Source organism: Nothobranchius furzeri, chromosome 6, assembly GCF_043380555.1.
Source record: "Nothobranchius furzeri strain GRZ-AD chromosome 6, NfurGRZ-RIMD1, whole genome shotgun sequence".
Classification (NCBI taxonomy): domain Eukaryota; kingdom Metazoa; phylum Chordata; class Actinopteri; order Cyprinodontiformes; family Nothobranchiidae; genus Nothobranchius; species Nothobranchius furzeri.
In genome coordinates, this window is record NC_091746.1 from 66,781,693 (window position 1) to 66,807,918 (window position 26,226).

The following is a 26,226-nucleotide window of genomic DNA, read 5'->3' on the forward strand; positions in this document are numbered from 1 at the left end:
CAATTATTAAACCACCAAGTACTTTTGAATCATAAGAAAAACTTTTTAAACTTTCCTGAGTCAGGCTAGAATGCTCAGCTGTAAGATTATAATATTAAAGTTTTTCTATGCATTGAACAAACACAGCTGAGAGGGGAAAAAAACTTAAATGCAGCAATTTTACAAAGTTTGGTTATTTAAAGACAATTTTTGGGTGTGTATTTGCATTTAAAAGACAACTTTACATACTGAGTTGAGTACAGAGTAATATTATTCAAACAAATTTATTGAAATTTTGAGTCATTAAAAGGATTTTTACTCCTCTGATGTCATCAAGGTGAATGTGGTGACACACAAACTCTCCTTTTACTGTTCACATATGTTATGGCTTCTCTCTTGTGTGGATCCGTTGGTGTTGTTTCACAGTGGCTATCCGAGAAAAACATTTCCCACACTGGTCACACGAGTATGGCTTTTCTCCCGTATGGATCTGCTCGTGTTGTTTCAGCGTTGACCTATAAGTGAAACTCGTGCCACACTGGTCACAGGTAAATGGCTTTACCCCTGTATGAATCCGCTGGAGGTAATTCAGATTCCCTAAATTAGAAAAACATTTCCCACACTGGTCACACAGGTATGGCTTTTCTCCCGTATGGATCCGCTCGTGTTGTTTCAGCGCTGACCTATAAGTGAAACTCTTGCCACACCGATCACAAGTAAATGGTTTTTCTTCTGTGTGGACATGTTTTAACAAGGATGGAGTATCAAAGCCCTTGTCACACTGGTCACAGAAGTGCAGCTTCCTTGCTCCATTGGTAGGTCGATCCAACGGTCCGACGCTCAGTTCCTTCTCAACTGTTTCCTCTTTGCAGTTCTGGATCTGTGACATAAAGAAACAAATACTAATAAATGAAATATTTCCAGAAAAGTTATCTTACAACACATACTTAATTTGGAAACATATAAGTAGATTAACTAAATTCTACAGTGATACATTGACATAATATTTTTAAAACAAACATCACATTTATAAGTAGATAATTAAACGATGGATTAGAAAATGCTTTTTTTTTTCAAATGCTACAGATGTTTCCTAGCAACCTGATTTTATGGTTATGTTAATGCATTTGGACAATTTGTTTTTCCAAAGCAACTTAAAGAGAAAGTCACTCCCTACCAGAATCTTAAGCCTGGGGCACACCAGAGGCAGATGTATGGAAGCCCATTCCCGCCACTCAGATAAAAAAATAAAAAATATTATCTCATAATTATGACTTAGCTATCTCATAATAATGAGATACTATCTCATTATTATGAGATAGCTAAGTCATAATTATGAGATACTAATTTTTTTTTTATCTGAGTGGCGGGAATGGGCTTCCATACAGACGCGCCGCGCCTACGAGTTTAGAAAGTCGCGCGATAGTCACAACATCATGCAGGACTTGAAAACAGGAAGCGGGAAGTGACGCTACCGTCTACATGTGATCTGTCATCTGTTATCAAAACTGTGGCTGGTTTGTGCCGTTCTGCGTCGTAATGTCTGTTATAAAGTACTCCACAATGTTGTAAACAGCCGCGGCACCATCGCATGGTGCTCCCCGTGTACCCACTGTCATTAACTATAATGGCTTCTATTTAAAATGACGGCGCAGCGCGTCTGCCTCCGGTGTGCTTTACTCCACTGCGACTTCGTTTGAAAAATGCAACAAATGCTGTTGCCTGGCAGATCGAGATACCAAATTAATACAAACATATTTAAATTCAAATGCAGTGCAGTTTTTACCTAAAGAGAGCAACACTGACAGTTTTAGATAGAAGATTAACATTTTAACTGAGATGCACTAAAGTGCCAAACTACACGTGTCTACACCACGATTAGACACTCATTTATTTAGTTCATCAGCAAACAAAAAAGTATTTTTTCAAGATTTAGTTCTACCAGCATGTGTGGTGAAACATTTGGCTTTTGAGTTGACTCAATCACCTCATCCAGTGACGTCATTTCGCTGGTGGTCACACTTCACTCCTCCCCTCTATGCAGGAACCACCTCTGGAATATTCAAAAAGACACAAGATTTGTAAAAAAGTGCTTCAAAAATAGCAAACTACATAAAACTAGGATAAAATACACAAAATAAGTTTAAATCACTATTAGTTTACAACTGAAAAATTATCTTTGTTTTACTTACAGGCAACAAGGAAAACTTTATACGTGTGTAAAACTGTAAATAAATTGTAGGGAGTGGTTTTTACAAGTTCGAAACATAATCCTGGTAAAGAAATGATAGGTAGCTATTCACACATTATTTTTGCAATAATTAAATATATGTTTGAAGTTGTCACTGGCAGCCCAACTCATCTGTATTATTGAATCACTGCTGCAGGAATTTCATGCACTAATAAAGATCTGGATGAGAAAACTAAGGAGTAGAGGAGAGTAGAGTCCATAAATCATAGTTTTTCCTTACCGTTTCTGTGCAGATGCTGAGATATCCTTTGCAAGATGAAAATGTTCTCTCATGAGTCAGAATGAAAACCTTTTTAAAAACAATGCAGCATTATTTTCATGGTAACCGATGGAGGCATCAATTCCAAAATGGATTTTTAAATGAAAAATGCTTTTAGAACTTTTACTTTTGCTTTGCTTCAGTTTGAAACAAAATAATGACAGGGTGGAATTTTTCATGTGTCTTTACACCAAGGCTAGATTTGAGAAATCACCAGATAATTGTATTTAATTCCTAAAATGATAAACTATTAACAACGTTTCGAGGGAAGATTTTGTGTATCCAGTTATTCCTGAAAGAACATGTTGGGGATAAGATTCACCTTAAAGAGCAAGTCAACCCCTACCAGAGTCTAACTCCACTCCCACTTCATGTTTGAAAAATGCAACACATGCTGTTGCCTGGCAGACCGAGAGGGCGGAGCTGCTAACAAATACACACACACACAGGCTCACAATGACATTGTGACATCATATCGTACCAGTTTACATCATAGCATACCTCTTAGCCAATAGCGGTGGCAGATTTAAATTAGAATACAGTGCAGAGTTTTTACCTGACAACGGCACAACACTGCCAGTTTTAGGCAGAATATTTAAATTTGAACTAAGACGCACTGAAGTGCCAAATTATTGACGACACGTGTCTGCAGCACGATTAGACACTCGTTTATTTAGTTTATCAGCAAAAAAAAGTTTATTTGGGGGTGACTTGCTCTTTAAAATTCTCCTTGTTCACAAAGTACTGAGATGTCACACACACACACACACACACACACACACACATGCACGCACGCACGCACACACCATGTGTTGAGGTTATTCAGCTGCATGTTTGTATCTAGGTCGGTGAGTCATGAGTCAGAAACGCTCTGGCTGCTCTGGGGTGTAACATTACATGTATTCAGGTTTATGCAATTAACTCAGCATGCTGTTTATGTGTGTGTGTGATAAACAACAGAGCAATTTTGTTTGTTTATATTAGCAATAATTTATATTAGTTGTGCCAAAAGAAATAGGAGCTCTTAACAGAGGTTTTAAAGTGCGTAAAAACAATCTAAGCTAAAATTCTGGCTAACATCTCAGCCTTGTTTGCTGAGTTATTTATTTTTTATTTAGAAAACCTACAATAATAATAATTAATTATGATAGTAGTAGTAGTATTAATAATGATAGACAAAAAAAACTAATAAAAGATGGTTGTAACAAGCAATAATTGCCTTCATTTCTATAGACCTGTTCTAAGTTGGAGAACTCCAAAGTGCTTCACACATCTATTCACACACACATATTAACACACCCATGGTGATGAGCTACAATGTGGCCACAGCCGCCCTGGGGTGTGTTAATATGTGTGTGTGAATAGATGTGTAAAGCACTTTGGAGTCCTCCAACTTAGAACAGGTCTATAGACCAGCAAACTGCCAGTTACAGAGAAAATGTCTGCATGGAGGCAAGGACCCAAATGCTTGTGAGAAATACAGAAAACATCCTGGTAACTCAAAATTTAAACTTTTAATCTGCAAACTCGGGCACATTCAGAGCTAAATACTGCAAAACAAGAATCCAACACTGAGGTGAGAAGTCAGAGAGCTGAAGTTGACAAGGAACAGAAGAATTACTGAGTGATTTCAGGTGTGGGTGATTGTCAGGGTGAACCTAACTCACTTTGGGTTACCAGCTACTGAGCTAACCTTTGAATTTGTGATGAATGTAGTTTGAATATAAAGAATATCCCCTTATTAAAGACACTCAATTATACTTTTGCGTTATTATTTCTCACATTAGTATTACCAGCTACTGTACTCTGTGGTAATAGTTTGCTGACCCATGATGGCTCAGAGCTCAAGTAGAGTTCCTCCTGTAACAGACAGCTCTGTCCATGCCAGAACTCCTGTCCTTGGGAAAGACACTTCACCCTCCTTTCCTGGTGGTAGTAGGAGGGACCAGTGGTGCCAGTGCCACCATGTAGCTCATCACCATCAGTGTGTGAATGATTATACCATAAAGCACTGTGGAGTCCATTGACTTAGCAAAGCTCTGTGGATGCCCTTTACCATGTTATGATTTTATTGGCTCAAATTAAAGTGACAATGTGTATTTTTACAGTTAATCTCTGGAAATATTCATGGATATGTTGTTGAAAATGAATAAAAATGAGGTCCAGTTGTTGAAAAATATTGGCAATTTTGCAACACATAACCATAAAAATTGGGTCTAAAATACATAGGGCACGGGTCTAGCATCTTTGGCAGACGCCATGTTTCCATGGGGCACTGCGCCTGTCGACAACTTCACTCTAGATGGTTGGCTCGATGTACGACACAGAAGTTACGTTACCATGTTCGAAAACATTTAGTAAGTTTAGTAAGAAAAATGAATTTAATAACAAAACTGCTAGACTCTTTCCAAAACATTTGTGAAAGAACATAATCAAAAAAGAGTGTGTTGCTGTTGTAACGTACTAATGGTCAAATTTTCATCAACAAAATGAGCAGAAATTAACTTTCATTTGCAGACACAAACACACCATCTGTCTGGCCCAAAACTGAGAACTCTGCTCCAGTCCTGAGACCTACTGTAACATTCTCAGTCAAGGTCTCGTGCTGCCGAAACTTCTGCATCCTCACTCTGAATAAAGCTCACCTTCCTCAAAGTTCCTAAGTGACTTTACAACTTACTTATGAGTTGAAATAATCAGGTGTGCTGAATGAACAAGATGTTTAAATCAAATGTCTGAATAATCTGTGCTTTAATCAATGATGGGTTTAAAGTGAATATACGACTTAACTACTCCAGATCTGCATGTGTTGATTTAACAAGTTAATCTATCAGTATAGAGCTCCGGACCCCACGTGGGACTTCCTTCTCCCCTGCCACTTGGGCCAGCTCCTCCGGGGGAAATCCCAAGGCGTTCGCTGGCCAGGTGAGAGACATAGTCCCTCCACCGTGTCCTGGGTCTACCTTTAGGTCTCCTCCCGGTTGGACGTGCCCGGAAAACCTCACCAGGGAGGCGTCCAGGAGGCATCCTGACCAGATGCCCGAGCCACCTCAACTGGCTCCTCTTGATGTGGAGGAGCAGCGGGTGTACTCCGAGCCCATCCTGAATGACCGAGCTTCTCACCCTATCTCTAAGACAGAGCCCAGCCACTCTGGAGAAAACTCATTTCGGCCGCTTGTATCCGCGATCTTGTTCTTTCGGTCACTACCCAAAGCTCATGACCATAGGTGAGGGTAGAAATGTAGATCGACCGGTAAATCGAGAGCTTCGCCTTCTGACTCTGCTCTCTTCACCATGACAGACCGGTACAACGCCCGCATCACTGCAGATGCAGCACCAATCCACCTATCGATCTCACGCTCCAGTTTTCCCTCACTCGTGAACAAGACCCCGAGATACTTAAACTCCTCCACTTGGGGCAGGACCTCATCCCTGACCCGGAGAAGGCATTCTACACTTTTCCGAATCAAGACCATGGTCTCAGATTTATTTATTTATTTATTTATTTATTTATTTACCGTGTCCTGTCTGGCTGTGAAGCAAGCAGAATTGATGTCTGAATGCTGGTGACAAGCCTTACAGATTTACTCTCAGGTGGAGCATCAAAGCGTTTGCTTTTAATGTCACGCCTGATACTTAAAACTTTATTGTTATTGTTTTTGAATGCTTTGTAATTCCGACCAGACACGGAGACAGAGGTGAAAGAGAAAGGAAAAGAAAAGGTGGGGAGAGAGGGGGGGTTCCACAAAAATAAACAATGAACAAGAGCCTGCTTCTAGACCTACAGAAAAAGACAAAAAAAAAAAAAGCAAAAGGACAAAAAAAGGGACACAACAACAACAATACAACAAGATCTAGCTATCACTGCATCGACTTGATGAAAAAATATATAATCAACATTGCTTAACTGAAGAATCACGATGATAAATCACAGTGCATTAAGTGCCCACCATAGTCTTAAGACCTGTGTTTAACGTGCCCAAGCCCATACTTTTGAGAGCACCATGTGAGCACCTGTGTGTGTACACGCGCTTGTTTATTTAAGGTTTCTCTATAGGAGCGTCCAACAGAGAGTGTGAGGGACCACAGATCCGCCCCCCCAAAGATGCGCAGGAGAAGGGGGGAGCTCCAAGTCCCAGAGATCCAGGCGCTGCCCCAGAACACAGGGACCCCAAGGAGACTGCAACCAGAAAGGCCCCCCTCGAGAGGCACAGAGGATCACCCCGGGGGGCCACAACCAGCAGCCGGCAGAGTCCCGGGAGACATCAGCGGCAAGCCCACAGGCCCGCCCGCAGCCTCCCACCCCCAAGCCAGCCGAGCCCGGGACCCAGCGACCCGGGACCCAGGGGCGACCACCCCCGCCGGGGACCCAGCAGAGCCCAGGGACCCAGACCCCACCAGGCAGCCACCGGGATCTATCAGGCAGATGCCAAAATCTTAAACCCCCTGACCCGGTTGCCACGAACACCATGGCACAACCCCTCACACCAGGTGTGGCAGGGGGAGGGGGGACGAAGATCTATATCATCAAGAGAAGTTCCAGGAGAGGGGAGGAGTCAAAGGCCCCACCTGACATATACAGTCATACACAAACACAGTCACACACTCCCTCCCTCATGCTCAAACATGCACATACAACCCAAGACTTACAAAAATGGACACCGGACACCCACTTATGCTCCCCATAGACACCCTATTCACTCTGGTCCCGGTACTGCTGCACATTGGGTACAACCATCACCGGTAACCAGAGTTTGACCCTTTCTGCTGGGGTGCTGATGAGCAGGCTCCCCCGCCCAACGCTGAGCACAGCAACCCACCACCCCAGACCCCAAAAAGACAGCCAGATCTCCCTCCTAGCCTCCCGCCCCAGGAAGCCTAGCAACAACAGAGGTGGCTAAGACCCCTAGTCTCCCTCCGCCTGCTCCAATATAGTGTTGTGTGATCATGAGGTGTATGCCATGGCTGTGGTGAGTGGGCAGTGCGGGCATCATCCGGCCTATGCCAGCTGATGCCACCGCACCACTCCACTTACACCCTCAGCCATCAGTGTCTAAGTGCGGTTTAAAATTGGAAGTGGGCACCGGCACCCGGGAGGAGGCTGAGATATCCCCCTGCCAAATGCCGTTGAATGTGCTCACTCCCAAGGCCCTAAGTGTGTGTTTGTGTGGAATGTCGTCAGTGGAAGTGTATAAGGTGCAAATAAAATTGGGGGGCAGGTTGCCAGGGGAATGCGGAAATGGGGTCCATACCCGCACTCCCTGACTTGCCCACCCCCCAAGGTCTTATGTGTATGTTTGTGTGATGATGTGAGGGAGCAGGAGGAGAGAAATATGCGGGGATGGGGAGGAATGGCTGGTTGGGCTTAGCCCTCCAGGGAGCCAGCTCCCCTACTGGCCCCAATAGGCACCTCTGTTGTCAAACTGCCACCCAGGGCATGGAGACCCCAGCCCTATCCTGCCAGGGCCCAAAGCAGCAGCATTACAGAGCCTCACGGAGTCCGAGGGCACCAACCCAGCCCCACCCCAGCAGAATATCTATGCCCATCCCTGCATTTGCACAACTTCCAGAATATATAAGACATGGGACATCCAGGTAAGGTTGGGTCCTCCCCCTCCTGGACCTCCCCCTCCCCTGTGATGGAACGGCAGAGGATCCAAGGTCTACCTGAGGCCCCCGAACCTGGGCCAAGCACTGCTGCGTGTTCCTGCCTTCTTCCCGACAGCATACATGTCAGGACCCGACCCCCAAGGCCCCGCCCAGATCCCCACACGGGGCCGGCCACCCCCAAACCCCGAGCCCCCAGGCCCCCACCCAGACCCGCCCAGGGGCATTGCAACCGCCAGGCAGTGACCCATGGCCGCCGCCAAGATCCCCAAGGGGCCCCACTCACAACCGCCAGTAGTCCACCCCCCGAGGCAACCCAAGCACCTCCAGAGGGGGGCAACGGCCCCCCAGTCCCAGACACCCCCAGTGAACCCACCTCCAGGGAACATCCGGATACTCCAAACTCAGACCCCCCCACCCCCACCCCCCACCCCCCACCCACCCACACCATCCCGCAGGACAACATCAACGGCCCCCCACCCTCGCTATGTGATGGAACAGATCAAAGGAGCCCAGAGAGATTCGTCTGAAGTGGAAGCAGAGGCTATATCAAGTGCAATATGATCTAACAAAAGATTTCTATACTGGTTGATGCAGAGAGTTTCTCTATTTTTCCAATTCAAGAGGATAGTTTTCTTAGCGATGCATATGGTAGTCAGAACCACGTGAACCAAAGATGTTTCAATCGGGACATCGTCCAGGTTTCCCAGTAAACAAAGAGAGGGGGAAGTTGGGATATGACATTTCAGACATTTTGACAGATCCTCACATACTCTACCCCAAAATTCCTGGACAGGTGGGCAGGACCACAGTGCATGAATGTAATTGTCAGGAATGTTGTTTGTGCAGTGTGTACAGGTGTCAGACGACACAAACCCCATCTTGAACATCCGATGACCTGCAGAGTGTACTCTGTGTAGAATTTTGTACTGAATTAATTGTATATTGGGGTGTCTGATCATTTTAAACGTTTTTAAACAAGTTTGGGACCAGAGGTCTTGGTCAAAGCTAACTGATAGATCCACCTCCCATTTTCAATAGGGATTGCAATTTTATCGTCTATTTTGGACAGTGTCTTATATACTTGAGACAGTAGTTTGGGGGGTTTGAGATTATAAAAGTCTAATACCCTAGGTGGTGTTTGTAATTCTATTTTATTGAGCTTAAATTTTTGTTTGACTACAGATTTAATTTGGTGATATTCTAAAAAGCTATTCTTATACATTCCAAATTGGGAGACTATTTGATTAAATGGGATGAAGTCCAATCCTTCATATATGTGTTTCAGGTATAGGATTCCTTTATTTTTCCAGTCCGGAAGGTTCATCATTTTGTTGTTTTGCAAAATGTCAGGATTATTCCAGATAGGTGTGCGTCTGCATGGTACTAGTGAAGACTCGGTCATTTTAAGATACTCCCACCATGCTGTCAGAGAGGTGCTGATACTAATACTTTTGAAGCTTTCATATTTTCTTATGCTTGAGCTAATAAATGGTAAGTCTGAAAGCTCTATCGTATTGCAAAGTGTCTGTTCTATATCTAACCAGGACTCATCTAGTGGGTTATCTTGCAACCATCTTGGTATACATTGCAGCCTGTTGGCTAAGAAATAATAATAAAAGTTGGGTAGATCCAGTCCTCCTCTGTCTTTGGTCTTCTGAAGCGTTTTTAAGCTAATTCGTGGAGGTTTATCCTGCCAAAGGAATTTAGTAATTGAGGAGTCCAGAGATTTAAACCAGTCAGCTGGTGGTTTGCTTGGGATCATCGAGAATAAGTAATTTATTCTGGGTAAGACCATCATTTTAATTGTAGCAACTCTCCTCATGAGTGATATTGGTAAGGATTTCCATCTTGCAAGATCATCTTCCACTTTCCTTAAAAGAGGGATGTAGTTTAGTTTGGTTAGATCTGCTAACTTGGGAGAGATATTAATTCCCAGGTATGTGATATTCCCTGACTCCAATTGTGTATTAAGCAAATTGACAAATGAGAAATTAATTGGTAGAACTGTGGATTTTAACCAGTTTATAGAGTAATCTGAAACTCTTGAAAAAGAGTTTATCAGTTCTATTGCTTGGGAGAGAGAGGATTGAGAATTCTGGAGAAAGAGTAAAACATCATCTGCATAAAGACTGATCTTATGTTCTATTTTCTTACACTTTATCCCTTTAATATCTGTTGTTTGCCTAATTGCTGCTGCTAGTGGTTCGATAAAGATAGCAAACAGTGAGGGGGAGAGTGGGCATCCCTGCCTGGTCCCCCTCCGAAGACAGAAGCTAGCTGATATTTGGTCGTTCGTCCTGACACGTGCTGTTGGTGAACTGTATAATGTTTGTAGCCAGTTTATGAAGAAGTTCCCAAAACCAAATTTATGTAAAGTTGCAAATAAGAACTTCCAGTTAACTCTATCAAAAGCTTTTTCTGCATCTAGAGATAATATACTAGTTTCTATGTTTCTACTGTAAGAGAAATCTATCAAATTAAGTAATCTATGTGAGTTTGTGGATGACTGTCTACCCTTAATGAAACCAGTTTGGTCAGAGTGTATTATGAAGGGGGTTACATTCTCTAATCTTTTGGCCAGGGCTTTACAAATTATTTTGAGATCAACATTAATAAGAGAAATTGGGCGATAGCTGGTAGGAAATGCCGGGTCTTTGCCTGGTTTTAACAAGAGACTAATATTGGCTGAATTCATGTTTGGCTGTAATCTGCCGCTCTCTTCGATTTCCCTCACCATTCTGAAAAATGTTGGAGCCAGAATGATCCAGAATTCTTTGTAGAATTCTACTGGGAACCCATCTGGACCTGGAGCTTTCCTATTAATCATGGATTTAAGGGCTTCCTGGAGCTCCGCTGATGTTAGTGGCGAGTTCAGGACTGTAACTTGGCTGTCTGATAATTTAGGAAGTGTTATCCTGTCAAAGAACTCATTGATCTCATTATCTGATGGGTTTATCTGTGGTGAGTACAACGTTTGGTAAAAGTCTCTGAAAGTGTTGTTTATTCTTTCAGGGTCATTAACTATATTCTCGGTTGAGTCTTTAACAGCAGATATGGTAGTTTTCTCTTTATTTATTTTTAATTGGCTAGCTAAGAATTTACCTGATTTATTACTATGTTCGAAGTTTTCTATTCGTAGTCTTTGTGCTAAAAATTGTGTCTTTTTGTCAATAATTCCATGAAGTTCTAATTCAGCTTTACGTAATTTGCTCATTGACTCTTCTTCTGTGGACGCCTCTAAAGACTTAATGATTTCTTCTAACTCCTGAAAACGTTTGTTTTCCATTTTTTTCTTATGTGATGAGAAAGAGATTATTTTACCTCTCATCACTGCCTTTCCTGCCTCCCAGAGAATAGGTGCTGATGTTCCAGGCAGGTCATTATGTTCTAAATATAAAGCCCACTCCTTTTTAAAAAAATCTATAAAAACTTCATCTTTAAGCAGTGATGTATTAAACCTCCAGTTTTTGCTTGGTGGGATTGTCTTCTTATTTACCAGAGTTAAAGAAACCGGAGCATGGTCACTGACAACTATGGGGTGTATCTCAGTGTCTGAAATGTCAGCCAACAATGAGCTGCTGACTAGAAAATAATCCAAACGTGAATGAGAGTGATGGACGTGTGAAAAAAAAGTATACTCTCTACGGTTAGGATGAAGAGATCGCCATGCATCACAAAGCCCATAATCACTCATGCACTGTTTAACTATATTAGTGGATTGCCAATTGCGCTGAATCCCAGCTGTACTGAGCCTGTCTGTTAAGGAATTCATCCAAAAATTAAAATCACCTCCAAGTATAAGTGGACAGTCCAAGTGTTCGGAGAGTACAGAGAAAAAATTATGAAAGAATGGAGGGTCATCAATATTTGGACAGTATATGCTGACGATACATAAGCGTTGGTTCTGTACAGATATTTTTAACATTATAAATCTACCCTCTGGATCAAAGATTGTGTCCAATACTGTGAAATTGATGTTTTTGTGTATTAAAATAGCTACACCTCTTTGCCTAGAGTTATAGCAGGCAGAAAACATGCTGGGAAACTCAGGTGTCTTAAGTTCATCTGCGGATGTGGCCGATCTATGAGTCTCTTGTAACAATATTACGTCTGCTTGCACTCTCTTTAACTGATCAAATTTTTTTTATCTCTTCTCTCTAGAGCCAGCCCCATGTACGTTCCATGAGACAAACCTTAGTGTACCCATAGATGTGTGTGTGAGTAGCTAAAATATGACGCCTTCATGTGCATGAGATAAGTAATTAGACGCATACATTAATCTTATAGTAAATAATAATAATAACAAGGGTATTGTTATAATCATTATTATCATTTGCAACATTAAATATAATAATAAAAGTAGTATAAAAAACAAAAGAAATCCCCCACAACATTAATATAAAAATATTAATGCTGATAATGATAAAGTAAAAATAAATAATAAAGAAAATAATAATAATAATAATAATATTAATAACAATAACAAGACAAGCCCAACAGTGTTTTGATTGTGCAATGAAACGTCTTAGGCTACTTATCTGTGTGACTGTGCATGGAGTTGTGTGTGTGTGTGTGTGTGTGTGTGTGTGTGTGTGTGTGTGTGTGTGTGTGTGTGTGTGTGTGTGTGTGTGTGTGTGAGACTGCGTATGGAGTCTGTGTGTGTGTGCGTGTGTGTGTGTGTGTGTGTGTGTGTGTGTGTGTGTGTGTGTGCGCGCGCGCAAATTGTGTGCTGCAGTGTGCAAAGGGAAAAAAAATTGTGCCATGCAGATGTAAAAATCCAGAAGCAGATAAAAAAAGGGAAAGAAAGGAATTATAAAGGTTAAAAAGAGAAAAAAAGAAGAAAGAAAAGAAAAAGTGTTGTGGGTGTTAGGTGGTGAGGAAATAGGTGGGCATTTCTAAACGGATCTAGCAGCTATAAATCCTGACATGTTCAAACCCAGTGAGTGCTGTTAATTACAATAAAGTTGTACCTGAAGTTCGTCTAATAAAGCCAGTCTGTTACTCCTCGTTCTTTGTAGATCTTACCGTCAACAAACAGTTTATCCACGGAGATCACAGCCCGCTTCCCATCCTGGATAAACTTCTTGCGCAGCGGGAAGAGAACTCGGCGGCGATCCAGAATTTCTTTAGGAAATTGGTCGTTAACGCTGTAATCTTTACCTTTAAGCTCTCTCCCGCGGCTTTTAACAAGATCTTTCTGCTTAAAGTGCTCAAATTTTGCCACGATGGGACGAGGTCTTCTGCTGTCTGTTCTCCTGGCTCCAAGGCGATGTACCCGATGAAAGGTGATGTTTCCAACAGTTTCCTCAGGGATCTTCATGTGGGTATGGAGAAAGTTCTTGACGGTTTGTTCGCAATCCTCCGCTTCTCTTCCGTCTGCTCTGGAAGGCCTGCGAACACCAGGTTGTCTCTCATGCTGCGTGATTGGAGATCCAGAACCGTCTCCTTTAGAACTTTGTTGTCCTGGGCGATCTGATCTAATCCTGCAGTTAAGGAGGAAGCCGATTCCCGCAGAGACGCGTTCTCAGCCGCGAGACGTTCCACCTGCTCCTGGCTAAACTCCAGAGATGTTTGGAGGTCCTGGAACTCCTTGTGAAGCACCTCAAGCAGGTGGAGCCGTCCCTCAAATCCCAGAAGCTTTTTATCTATGGACTGTAGTAAATCTAAGACATCCTTACGGGGAGATGAGGCCTCGGGCGAGTCCTGGGGATGGCTTCTCTTGGTCCCAGGCGTTTCCGCCTCAGCTGCTGCTGCTTTCTTCGGTCCCATGACAAAAAACTCAAAAACCTCGTCAATATATGTTTGCAAATTTTCCAGATTTTCTCCACTTACCTCCAGGTTGAGTGAGTTATATTTACCAGATTTATTAATTTTTTTGCGTTGTCAGTGAGTAAATTAGGCGAAAATCTGTCTTAATTGTTTGTGGAAGTTGATTAACAAGCTGCCATCTGCTTCAAGACGCCGCTGTGTGTCCGGTGATCGGGCCATCAGCGCATGCGCATGCTCACCCTCCCACAACAAGTGTGAACGCTAACGCGATGGTCTCAGATTTAGAGGAGATGATTCTCATCACAGCTGCTTCACACTCGGCTGCAAACCACTCCAGCGAAGGCTGAAGATAACGTTCTGATGAAGCCAGCAGGACCACATCATCTGCAAAAAGCAGAGACCTGATCCTCAGGCCACCAAAATGGATGCCCTCCACACCTTGGCTGTGCCTAGAAATCCTGTCCATAAAGGTTATGAACAGAATCGGTGACAAAGGGCAACCTTGGCGGAGTCCAACTCTCACTGGGAACGAGTCCGACTTACTGCCGACGATGTGGACCAAGCTCTGACACCAGTCATTCAGGGACCTAACAGCCTGTATCAGAGGGCCTGGTACCCCATACTCCCGGAGTACCCCCCACAGGGTCCCCCGAGGGATGCGGTCAAATGCCTTCTCCAAATCCACAACACACATGTAGACTGGTTGGGCAAATTCCCACGCACCCTCCAGGATCCCCCTAAGGGTATAGAGCTGGTCCAGTGTTCCACGGCCAGGACGAAAACCACATTGCTCCTCCTGAATCTGAGGTTCAACAATCCGACAGACCCTCCTCTCCAGAACCCCTGAATAGACCTTACCAGGAAGGCTCAGGAGTGTGATTCCCCTGTAGTTGGAACAAACCCTGCGGTCCCCCGTTTTAAATAAGGGGACCACCACCCCGGTCTGCCAGTCCAGTGGGACTGCCCCCAATGTCCACGCAATATTGCAGAGCCGCGTCAGCCAACACAGCCCCACAACATCCAGAGCCTTAAGGAACTCCGGGCGGATCTCATCCACCCCCAGAGCCTTGCCACAGAGGAGCTTTTTAACCACCTCAGTGACCTCAGCACCAGAGATTTGAGAGGCCAACCCAAAGTCCCCAGACTGCTTCCTCACTGGAAGACATGTTGGTGGGATTGAGGAGGTCTTTGAGGTGTTCTGCTCACCGATCTACAACGTCCTAAGTAGAGGTCAGCAGCACACTGTCCCTACTATAGATAGTGTTGGTAGCGCACTGCTTCTCCCCCTGTGGCGCTGGGTGGTAGACCAGAATCTCCTCAAAGCTGTACGGAAGTCTTGCTCCATGGTCTCATTAAACTCCTCCCATGCTTAGGTTTTTGCCTTGGTGACCACCCGAGCCATGTTCCGCCGGTACCTGTCAGCTGCCTCTGGAGTGCCGCAGGCCAAAAAGACCTTATAGGACTCTTTCTTCAGCTTGACAGCATCCCTAACTGCCGGTGTCCATCAGCGGGTTCAGGGGTTGCCACCACGACAGGCACTGACGATCCTGCGACCACAGCTCCAGTCGGCGGCCTCAACAATGGAGGCCTGGAACAGGGTCCATTCAGACTCAATGTCCCCCGCCTCCCCCGGAACATTTTGGAAGTTCTGTTGGAGGTGGGAATTGACGCTCCTTCTGACAGGGGACTCTGCCAAATGTTCCCAGCAGACCCTCGCGATACATTTGGGCCTGCCTGGTCTGACCTGCATCCTCCCCCACCATCTGAGCCAACTCACCACCAGGTAGTGGTCAGTTGACAGCTCCGGCCCTCTCTTCACCCGAGTGTCCAAGACATGCGGCCGCAGGTCAGATAAAACAACAACAAAGTCTATCATCGAGCTGCGGCCTAAGGTATCCTGGTGCCAAGAGCACATATGGACACCTTTATGCCTGAACATGGTGTTCATTATGGACAATCCATGACTGGCACAGAAGTCCAATAATAAAACACCACTCAAATTCTGATCGAGGGGGGGGTCCCCCAACCACACCTCTCCAGGTCTCACTGTTGTTGCCCACGTGAGCGTTAAAGTCCCCCAACAGAACGGGGGAGTCACCGGAAGGAGCGCTTTCCAGCACCCCCCCCCCCTCCCCAAGGTCTCCAAAAAGGAGAAAAAAAAGTTTGCCAAACATACAGCCAAATTTCTTTTACAACCCAGACCTCATAAAACTCTCCCAGATACTTAAAAAAGGTTTTGCTAAAACGTCCAGCGTCCATTCCATCATTTCACCCATCACATTAAATCACTTCAAATCCATTACATTACAGCATTCCATCCATACCTTGTCTTGTATAATCATTAGTTTAGGGAAACAGGAATAAATTCATTTTTATAAACTATATACTTGACTCTGTCTGAATTAGTATGACGTGTGTTTATGGTCCCTGAATAAGTAAAAGAAACTAATCTTCTGACTAAACATTTAAAGATCAATCAGATCGATATTTCATATTTATATGGAATTATCACATCTTGTTGATCATTTGTCATAAATGTAGACAATCTTTAACGCTACACCATAGTATGATGATGTCATCAGCAAGCGCAGGGCCCAGAAACTACAGCACCAGAAAACTAGCATCAGCATTTCACTCTCGCAATGGAATTAACTGAAAGGGCATCAAAGTCTGAGGAGTCACTCCGAGGTCACATGCTTTCTGCTCCACAGGTAACGACACTTACCGTAATGATTTATAAAACTAGCGACAGTCACAGTGAAATGGTGTAAAACTACCCTGGCGTGCATGTACTGCCCCCTAGTGCCAGGAAACTACACACTACCACTTTAACAAGAAATGTTTTAAAGAAAGAACCAAGAGCTTTTCCTCAAAAACAGCAGCTGACTATGGTGATGTTTACTTTATTATTTAAGCCTCTGATCCCACTGCTGGTGCAGTTTTTAAACATCCATTGGGGTTAAATGTGGAATCCATCCTCTTCCTGGGAGTTTCATCTCTGACCCGAGCCATTTCACAGGGCTGGGGGAGTAACCTGACTCCCCAGGGGAGTGTACTCCTTTCTAACAACATGGGAAGTTTGTGTGGGATGTGTGATTAGCTGGACTTTCTCTGTAGAATAAACTGAAAAAGAAAACCATCTATGGGACCAGCTCTTTGTTGTGCTGCCTTGTTCTTTTCAAACATGATTAATTTGCCTGAAAGGCTGCAGGAATCGACGTGCGGGTACAGACAAATCGGAACTTGCCGTTCTGTGATCTGTTCCCTTATTTAGAATAACAAGGATCTTTTAGCTTTAATTGGAATCTCTTTTTCTTGGCACTCAAGTTTGAACACAACACACTTAGCCATAAACCGCAACAGTAATGTAAACAACACAAAGCAGACGGGTACTTACAGGACGGGCACTGGCACCCATAAAAGATAATGCATGAACTTAAAGAGATTTAGTTTTTATTTAAACACTGATGAAAGTTTGTTCTTTTTGGTTTAGGATCTCGGTGAAGTCCAACAATTCATTATCATGATAGATTGCTTTGATTATGTCCCTGTGGATGCATGCACTACCAAAGGATCAGAGATGTGGTCACATGATCAGATTTACACATGACCCAACTCCCTTGTAGTGGACCCGAGTCATTACGATCTGGGGAGTGGGGAGTCGGGGTGGTCCTGGTGCTCACGTGTCTCTGGGGAACACGGACACTTCTCTGGTTTTCCCAGGCTAGGAAACTCCAGTTCAATGTTTACTACTTGTGGGGTTTATTAGGCATTCAAATTATTTTGGTTAAAGTTCCACTTTTGATCTGCACATTTTTCCAGTTTTGCTTTGGAGGTCTCAGTCTAAGACGATTCTTTGCATATTTCAATTCGGGGCCAATTAAGTAGTAAGGGCATTTAAAGAGCGCATACACTGACAAACTATGTTTTACACATTATTTTTGAATTGGTCACTCTGAGTTTAACATGCAGGCTGAACGTCACACTATCCCTTAACGCTCATGGACCTGCCCATCCTGACTCACCACGGGAAATGCTGTTGTTGGTTTAGCGTCCAGAAAACAGCAGAGAACGTCTTGTCTGGTAGAAGCTAACCATTAGCATTAGCAACTCCACCACATGGCAGAACTCCTTCAGGCTTGTGTTATTATGTTTTAGGCTTGTGGAGATGAAACATCATTGTTGCAGAGCAGTCGGTAGTAAAGTTGTGTTGCTGTTATCCAATCAGAGGCAGGCTTTTCCGAACTGAAAGTTTTTCCATTTATTTTATTTTATTTATCAGAAAATGCAGGAAATAGAACTAGAATACTATTTTCTAGGGATGCACAATATATTGGCATCAAAAGCCAACACATTCTCATACCCTAAGCATCGAAAAATGACGCAGTGTGACCAAGCGTTTGTTTCCGTGTAGGGAGCCCTTGCCTGTCGGGAGGCGACGCGCTGAACCAGAGCGTCGATATCTGACGTCCGCGGTAAAGTAGAGAATTGACCGAATTGTGACCTTTACCCTCTTGCTCTTTGACCTTCCCCTCACCCCCACCCTAACCTTAACCAGCTTGCACATGCAAAGCTTTGTTGTGCGTTTCATCGTGCCTCACAAACACGCTTAACGTAAAATTTAGACTGACATACTGGGTTAAGGTTAGGATGGGGGTGAGGGGAAGGTTAGAGGTGAAATGTCGGTGAAATCTCTGTTTCAGGGGCACCCTACGCGTGGAAACTAACGCTTGGTCACATTGCGTCATTTTTTTTTCATATCGGTATCGCTCCGATAAATTAAACTGGGCTAGTATTAACAACCAATATTTTTCCATCTTGTTTTCCAGTTATCTGTTTCAGAGGGTGAGGGGGGTGATGTGTATTTGTTTAGTCATGTGACAGTGATTGTAATCCTCTGAGAAGTGTAAATGTGTGTGATGTGTGTTCATAATAACGTTAATTCAGCTTTAATCATTTTCATTCCATACAAAATCTGCTGATTTTAGAAGCATTAGTGTCAGTATTTCGGCTAATATGGGTTATCGGCCATACCAGTGATATTAATACTGGATATCAGAATCGGCCCAAAATTTTCATATTGGTGCATCACTACTATTTTCACATTCAGCCTGGATGTTAAACTCAGAGTGACTGATTATTTTCAAAAATAATAAGTGAAAAATGGTTTCTAAGTGGACCTGCTCTTTAAAAATGACATTTAAATTATTATACAAGTGAACTGGAAGCAAGTGAAGGGCAGCTTTCTGTTGTCCTGTACCTGTTTAAAATACAGCAGAAGAATCAAAGGTTAATGTTAAACTGTTTTAGCATAAATCACGAGTCCTAAAAATTATTTTTTGATGTATGATAATTATTTATTGTCAAAGTCAACTTAGATTTGAATTTTGCTTCATTTTCCTTTTTTCTTTCATTCTAAAAGATGATTGCTTTTGTCGTTTAAATTGTACTTCTTAAATTTCAATTCTAGAACAAATAAATCAAGTTAGCAGCACCGTTCTACAGTTCCTCTAATTCATGGAGATGACCGGTTACTGGTGAGTCATGTGGCATTTACCCCCCCCTCCCCCCCCCCTCCGTTTTCTTTTTGTTTGTTTGAATTTTGGAGTCGCCTCTGCAGAAGTCTGTTTGTCCTCAACAGACGGGGGAGGAAAACAGATTAAACAGATTCACACGTGGAAGAATAAATGACCTGTGATGAGCCCTGCCTCTTAAGACTGCTGAGAAGTCATGCAGTTTGCAGGAGTTAATTGGTCCATTTAATCTGCCTTCTGACCTCACAGGTGTTGCATCACATAAACATTACATGCCGTTTAAGCCTGTCTGACTGCTTGAAACTAACATTTCAGATGACTTTTATTCCTTTGCCTTCATAAAAAAATTTAAATAAAACTTAAATCTGTTTCATTCACTCACGAGATATTATCAAAAATGAACATTGTTAAAGGACATTTTCAACCTGACCAGGTTTTAAAACATGCTGTATTACATGGCTGAGCGTTTTGTTTGATGAAGATGAAATATTGTGACACTGAAGAAAGAAAAACACAAGCCATGAGACTAAAAAAGCTTTCTTTGCTACAACTTGCATCAGCTGTTTGTGAACTGGGAAAAGCTGACAGCTCAGATCCTCAGGCAGGATTCAGGGGCGACACTAGGAGGTTTTCAGAGGGGAAATCTCATCATCTTGAGGTGGTTAAGGACTTTCTTTGGTTAACGATTTTTACATGTTTTATGTTTATGTTTATGTGTTAGGGGTTGTATGAACTAGTCGACTAGTCGACTTCACGGCTCTGTAGTGACTTTTAATGCCTGTCATCGACTAGTCGCTGTCACGTGATAATGACTGACAAGATGCAGTCCTCAGAAAAGACAGCAGGTGATGAGCCCCTGCGTCGGGAGGCGGAGGCAACGCACTGAGCCAGAGCGTCGACACCGGCAGTAAAACGGACATTTAACCAAACTGTGACCTTTTCCCTCTTGCAATTTTACCTTCCCCTCACCCCCATCCTAATCTTAACCAGTTTGCGCATGCAAAGCTCTGATCGTTGATGCGCTCCAGACATCTGCGTCCTGAGCACCGCCAAATCAGGTGTCACCACGTCAAAAACAAATTAAACACGCAATCGTTCATGTCGGCTCATTTCCTTTAATGTTTTCTGTCTGTCATTTGTGCCTGATGCGTTTCGCTGCTGCGGAGCGAGGCGCATCACCGCGGTCCAAAATTCCACTATCTCCGCTCCGGCACGAACTCCGCAGCAAAACGGTCCCATTGCAGTCGGCCAGCAAGCAGGGGCACTCCGCTGTTTTTGTGGCCGGTAGATATCTTAGAACTGCAGTTCAAAGGTAACTCATAAGGTGAATATAAATGAACCCAGGTAGCAGTTTTTCTTTAGGATTGAGAGGAGATGCAGGAAGATAATAAACAGAACAGAAAAATAGTCAAATAAAAACAAGTTTGTTTTTGTACATGGTTGTTGCAACAAACAGACACCATTGAAGGTAATCAGAAGTGAGGAACAGAAAATGAAATAATTATTTTAATGTTTAGAGCAGCAGGAAAGGCTACAGGCGCATCAGTTAGATTGCGGCTGCTGCGCAGGGGGAGGGGGGAGAGGGCTGAAGTAGGATGCAGAAAGTACCATTATTAAAAGAGATGTGTTAACTTAGAAAATGTGGGCGCAATTTTAATTGTCAAAAGCTCCAGCGAACCCCCCCCCCCCCCACACACACACACACAGTTTCAGGTGTATGACGTCATCAATGACTAGTCGAAGTCGACTCGATTTTCATTACTTGACTGTCGACTTTAAAAAAAATTAAGTCATGCAACCCCTATTATGTATTCAGCAGACGCTTTTGTCCAAAGCGACTTACAAGTGATAATCGGCATGTTGCCTTGAGGCTAACAACAATAATAACTACAACAACTTGACATCAATCATGGAGAGGAGGGAACAAGGAGTGGACAGTAGAGAGGGGGGACAGGTGCAGGGAGGGTGCTAGTTTAGAAGATGCTCTCTGAAGAGCAGGGTCTTCAGGAGTTTCTTGAAAATTGAAATGGAAGCTCCTGTTCTGGTAGTGCTTGGAAGGTCATTCCACATTTGTGGAATGATGCATGAGAAGAGTCTGGATTGTCCTGAGCGTGGTGTAGGCACTGCTAGCTGACGATCCTGTGATGACCGGAGCGGCCGGGCCGAGACGTAAGCCTTTGCAAGAGGATTCAGGTAGATGGGAGCCGTACCATCTCGTACTTTGTATGCTAGTGTTAGCAATTTGAATTTGATGCGTGCTGCTAGCGGTAGCCAGTGGAGCTCAATGAACAGAGGGGTGGCGTGTGCTCTTTTTGGCTGATTGAAGACCAGACGCGCCGCTGCGTTCTGGACCATTTGAGGAGGTCTCACAGTACAGGCTGGAAGACCAGTTAGAAGGGCATTGCAGTAATCGAGGCGGGAGATGACAGCAGATTGCACCAGGAGCTGGGTGGCATGTTGTGTTAGATATGGTCTGATCTTTCGTATGTTATACAGCGCAAAGCGGCATGAACGAGCAACAGAGGCAACATGATCTTTAAAGGTCAGGTGATCATCAATCACAACACCCAGATTTCGAACTGCCTTTGAAGGAGCCAGAGATAGGAGGTCATTTTGGACTGAGATATTGTGCTGTATGGATGGTTTTGCTGGGATGACAAGTAGTTCAGTTTTAGAGAGGAGTTGGAGATGGTGGGATTTCATCCATTTTGATATGTCAGAGAGACAGTTTGATATTCGTGCAGAGACAGTGTGGTCGTCCGGTGGAAATGACTGATAGAGCTGGGTGTCATCTGCATAGCAGTGGTAGGAGAAGCCATGTGATCGAATGATCTCACCCAGTGAGGTGGTGTATATGGCAAAGAGAAGAGGTCCTAGTACAGAGCCCTGGGGGACTCCTGTGGCAAGATAGTGCACGGTAGAGGATTGTCCAAGCCAAGATACACTGAATGATCATCCTGTGAGGCATGATTCAAACCAGGCGTGTGCTTTCTTTTTGCATATGAGGAAAAAGATGACTAGGGCGGAAACTTTCTTGGATTAGATTTGATTATTTGTGACGGTAAATGGTAAAATGGTAGATGACCTGTATTTAAACACACACACACACACACACACACACACACACACACACACACTTTCACACCTTGGACGGTGATGAGCTACAGGGCAGCCACAGCGGGGTCTCACTGACAGAAGTGAGACTGCCGGTACCTCCGACCACCACCAGAAGGTGAGGTGGGTCAAGTGTCTTGACTACAGCAACAGACTGAACCATGTGGTTGAATCCTGCTCATTGATCACATTTTCCAGAACAGCGCAGCCAGGTTCCTGACTGGGACCAGGAAACGGGACCACATCAGTCCGGTTCTGGCCTCCCTGCACTGGCTTCCGGTTTGCTATCGTTCACACTTCAAACACCTCGTCTTTGTTTTTAATTTCTTCCAGGGTGGTACTCCCCCCTATCTGGCCACGCTCCTGAACCGACATTCCCCATCACGTGCTCTGCGCTCCTCTGACCAAGGCCTGCTCACTGTCCCTCGTTCTAGGTGTCGTACTCGCGGGGACCGGGCTTTCTCAGTCCTAGCACCGTCACTCTGGAACCAGTTGCCACCCTCAGTTAGGCTGTCCCCATCTCTGCCAGTCTTCAAGAGTCGCCTAAAAACCCACCTCCTCTGCTTGGCATTTCCTGAACGTGTTTGAATTTGGCCCTCTTTTATGTTGATTTTATTTCACAGTTTTCATTGGTTCACTCAATCCATTGTTTTACCCATTTGTCTTCTACTAGAATGTTTCACCTTTTTTTGTAATTTGTAATCTGTAATTTGAATTGCTTTTATTTTCTGATTTATTCACTATATTTAACTTTCTACTGTACCATGTTCAGCGCCTTGGGCTTCCTGACAGGGTTGCAGAAGGTGCTTTATAAATAAAGCTTTGATTGATTGATTGATTGATTGATTGATTGATTGATTGATTTCCACTGGAACAAAGAAAACACCCACCAGCTATTTGGAGAAAAGGACAGAGAAGACCAAATGTTTAAAATGATTTCAAACACAAATAAGGGAGAAAATAACAGTTGTACTGAAGTAAACCAACAACATCTGATTTGAACCCAAACCCTACACATTCAGTTTTTACCATTTTCCAACAACATAAAAGCATCTTGACACACAAACTCTGCTATAAAACCAAATAGTGTTTTTTTTAACCGACATTTCTAGTTTTTGTGTTTCCACCATAAACACCTCAGCTGACAAAGAACTCAACTCCCTTTAGCTGATTTAGTATCTAATAAATATTTCTGCTAAAACACAGACTGATCTGGGAGATTCATGGACACAACTGTTGTTCTCAGGCAGATGAAAGAAGAGTTTCAGAAAATCTTCTTATTTAGCTTTGAATGGAAGGCACAGATAATTCCCATGTCATGAAAAATGTCTTGCATTTAAATATTTCTAGAGTCCTACAACCCCCCCCCCCCCCCCCCAAGGCTCTTTACAACACAGCAGTCATTCATCCATTCACACACACATTCTCAAGCTGGTGGTGATGTGCTACTCTGCAGCCACAGCAGCCCTGGGGCACACAGACTAAAGTGGGGCTGCTGTACATACTAGACGTCACCGGACCCTCCGAGCGCCGTCAGCAGGCAAGGTGGGTGAAGTGTCTTTCCCAAGGACATAATGATTGCTACAGACTCAGTGGGGCATTAACCTGCATCCATCCGGTTATGTCATCGTCCCCCCGATGTACACAACCACCCCAACTTTATGGCAACTCACTGCTGAACCAATCCCAGACGCCAAAACAAAAGCACCTGTAAAAGTAAAGATTCATGTTAGTGGGTGAAAATGAGACACACAGTACCAGACCAACAAGTGAGTGACATTAAAATGTGTTGTTCTTCTTCTTTGCAGCATCTTGTGCATTCAGGCTGCTGATCTCTCCATCATAACCTTATCTAGAAAAATGAAGGAAAGATGTTGCCATGGAAAATTGTGTGGAGGTTTCCATGACACTTCAGCTACAAGTCTATGTGTTTGGCCCCATGAGGAGTTAAATCTCCATTGGCGTGTTTAAATAAGTTATTTGAACTTATTGACCTCTGTAGACTTAAGCTGATATAGTTTTGTTGATCTTATAAATATCTGGTGACATATTTTTATTTGTGGCTGAAAGTAAAAAACCACGGTATTTGGATGTCCGCACTGACCTGGGAACAGACTGTACAGCACAGTGGGAGATTCCCACTCGGTCATGTTTTTCTCAGTGTCATTTCCATATGGTCTGCTTCAGACGTTGTTAATAAGTTCATGTAATTACCAGCAGTCTCCTGCAGGCTGATTACGTCAAGTGTGAGCGCATCTAGACACCGATTCAGACTGATGAACTGAGGAGCTGCCAACCCGGCTGGAGCTGTGATTACCGGGAAAAAGGTGGCTGCAGTTCTGATTGGGATGATTAAAGCCATGGCACGAGGGTCAGTTGGTTTAGTGTGTGTGTGTGTGTGTGTGTGTGTGTGTGTGTGTGTGTGTGTGTGTGTGTGTGTGTGTGTGTGTGTGTGTGTGAGGTGATTTCCAGCTCAAAACTGTTTTAACATGTCCACTTTGGTTCATTTCACATCTCACAGTGGCACCAATTATCACTTCGCCGAACGATTGTAACCAAACAGAAGTTCTCCGAACATTAAATAAAGTGTTTGATTACCTCTGCTGCTGTCTGACCCCTCACTCCACTGTTGGGCTTCCAGCAGAACCACAAATAGACAGAATGGAAAGGGTAACATGGACTGAACATGGAAATTTCCTTCTTTCCCAGTGTTTAGATGGAAAATGTCTAAGCTTCCTTGTGGTTCGGTAAGTCACTAAGATACAGTTAGTTATTTTCTTTTATTAATTCAGAAAATGTGTGAAAACAAAACCAATGGTGCATTCCATTCTGACTCCCGCTCCCGACTAGCCCCAACTTCAACATCCAGTATGGCGCCCCCACAGTGGCTTGTACTGCCAACGGTACTTACCCTGGTCACTGAGCACAGCAACAAGCAAACCGTTCTGTCCGGTTAGAGCCGACATAAATCCCAGACCCGGTTTCTGACTTCTCAGGTAAATGGAACGCAGCACAGCAAGAGCACTGAGTCAAGACGAGCCAACACAAACAACCCGTGAAAAACATTTCAAACAGAGGTGCAGTGTTTGAAGACAGTTCACACAAATGATGGCAGGTGGCAACATGTAAACAAAAAACGTGGATTTTCTTCTTTTAAAAATAACACATTTAACAGTAAACACAACATGCTCACTTATGAGAATCTGATGACTAACTTCTAACTTTTAGTCACCACGTTTGTCTCGCTGCCTTGATTTCCATGGGACTTCTGTGATCTGTAACCGTGCATGACTGCACTGGTTGTATTACATAAATGAGTAAATCTGATAAAAACATGATGAAGTACTTTCTCAGGCACTTGACTTGAAATTTCGTGTAGCAGGTTTAGCTGCCAGTTTGTTCAGATGTATAAAATTACTGGTTAATTAGTTTTACCTCTTTGTCTTTGGGTTGAGCATCTGTACTCTAAATTTGGGAGTATATCTATTTGTACATTTAGTTACCATTCAACCTACAAGTTGATGTTGTGGTAGCTGTGCGTCCTACCCATTACTTACCCTGACTGCAAAAAGCTCACGGCGTATTAAAGCAACAAAAACTACGCTTTTTGCCCTTTTGCACTAGCACCCACTTAAAGCAGTTCAGACACATTTCCATTAAAATTCAGTAACAGCTCTAAGTGGGTGGTTTCATGAGGCTGTCCCCAGAAT

The 26,226-nt window shown here is 43.6% G+C and overlaps 1 protein-coding gene across 2 annotated transcripts; it reads right to left on the reverse strand.

Moving 5' to 3' along the window:
• Positions 1 to 247: 247 nt before the first annotated feature.
• On the reverse strand, positions 248 to 2,541 carry LOC107390320 (zinc finger protein 664). Of its 2 annotated transcripts, XM_054743508.2 has the most exons (4): positions 2,451 to 2,541; positions 1,967 to 2,032; positions 663 to 859; positions 248 to 576 (listed from the first exon to the last, which is right to left on the reverse strand). In XM_054743508.2, exons 2-4 carry the CDS (start codon positions 1,982 to 1,984, stop codon positions 522 to 524), a joined length of 270 nt encoding a protein of 89 aa, XP_054599483.1. In that variant the 5' UTR covers positions 1,985 to 2,032; positions 2,451 to 2,541; the 3' UTR covers positions 248 to 521. The 2 variants fall into 2 exon arrangements, with proteins under 2 accessions (XP_054599483.1, XP_015822440.3); XM_015966954.3 differs by having other exon boundaries at positions 248 to 859.
• Positions 2,542 to 26,226: the final 23,685 nt, after the last annotated feature.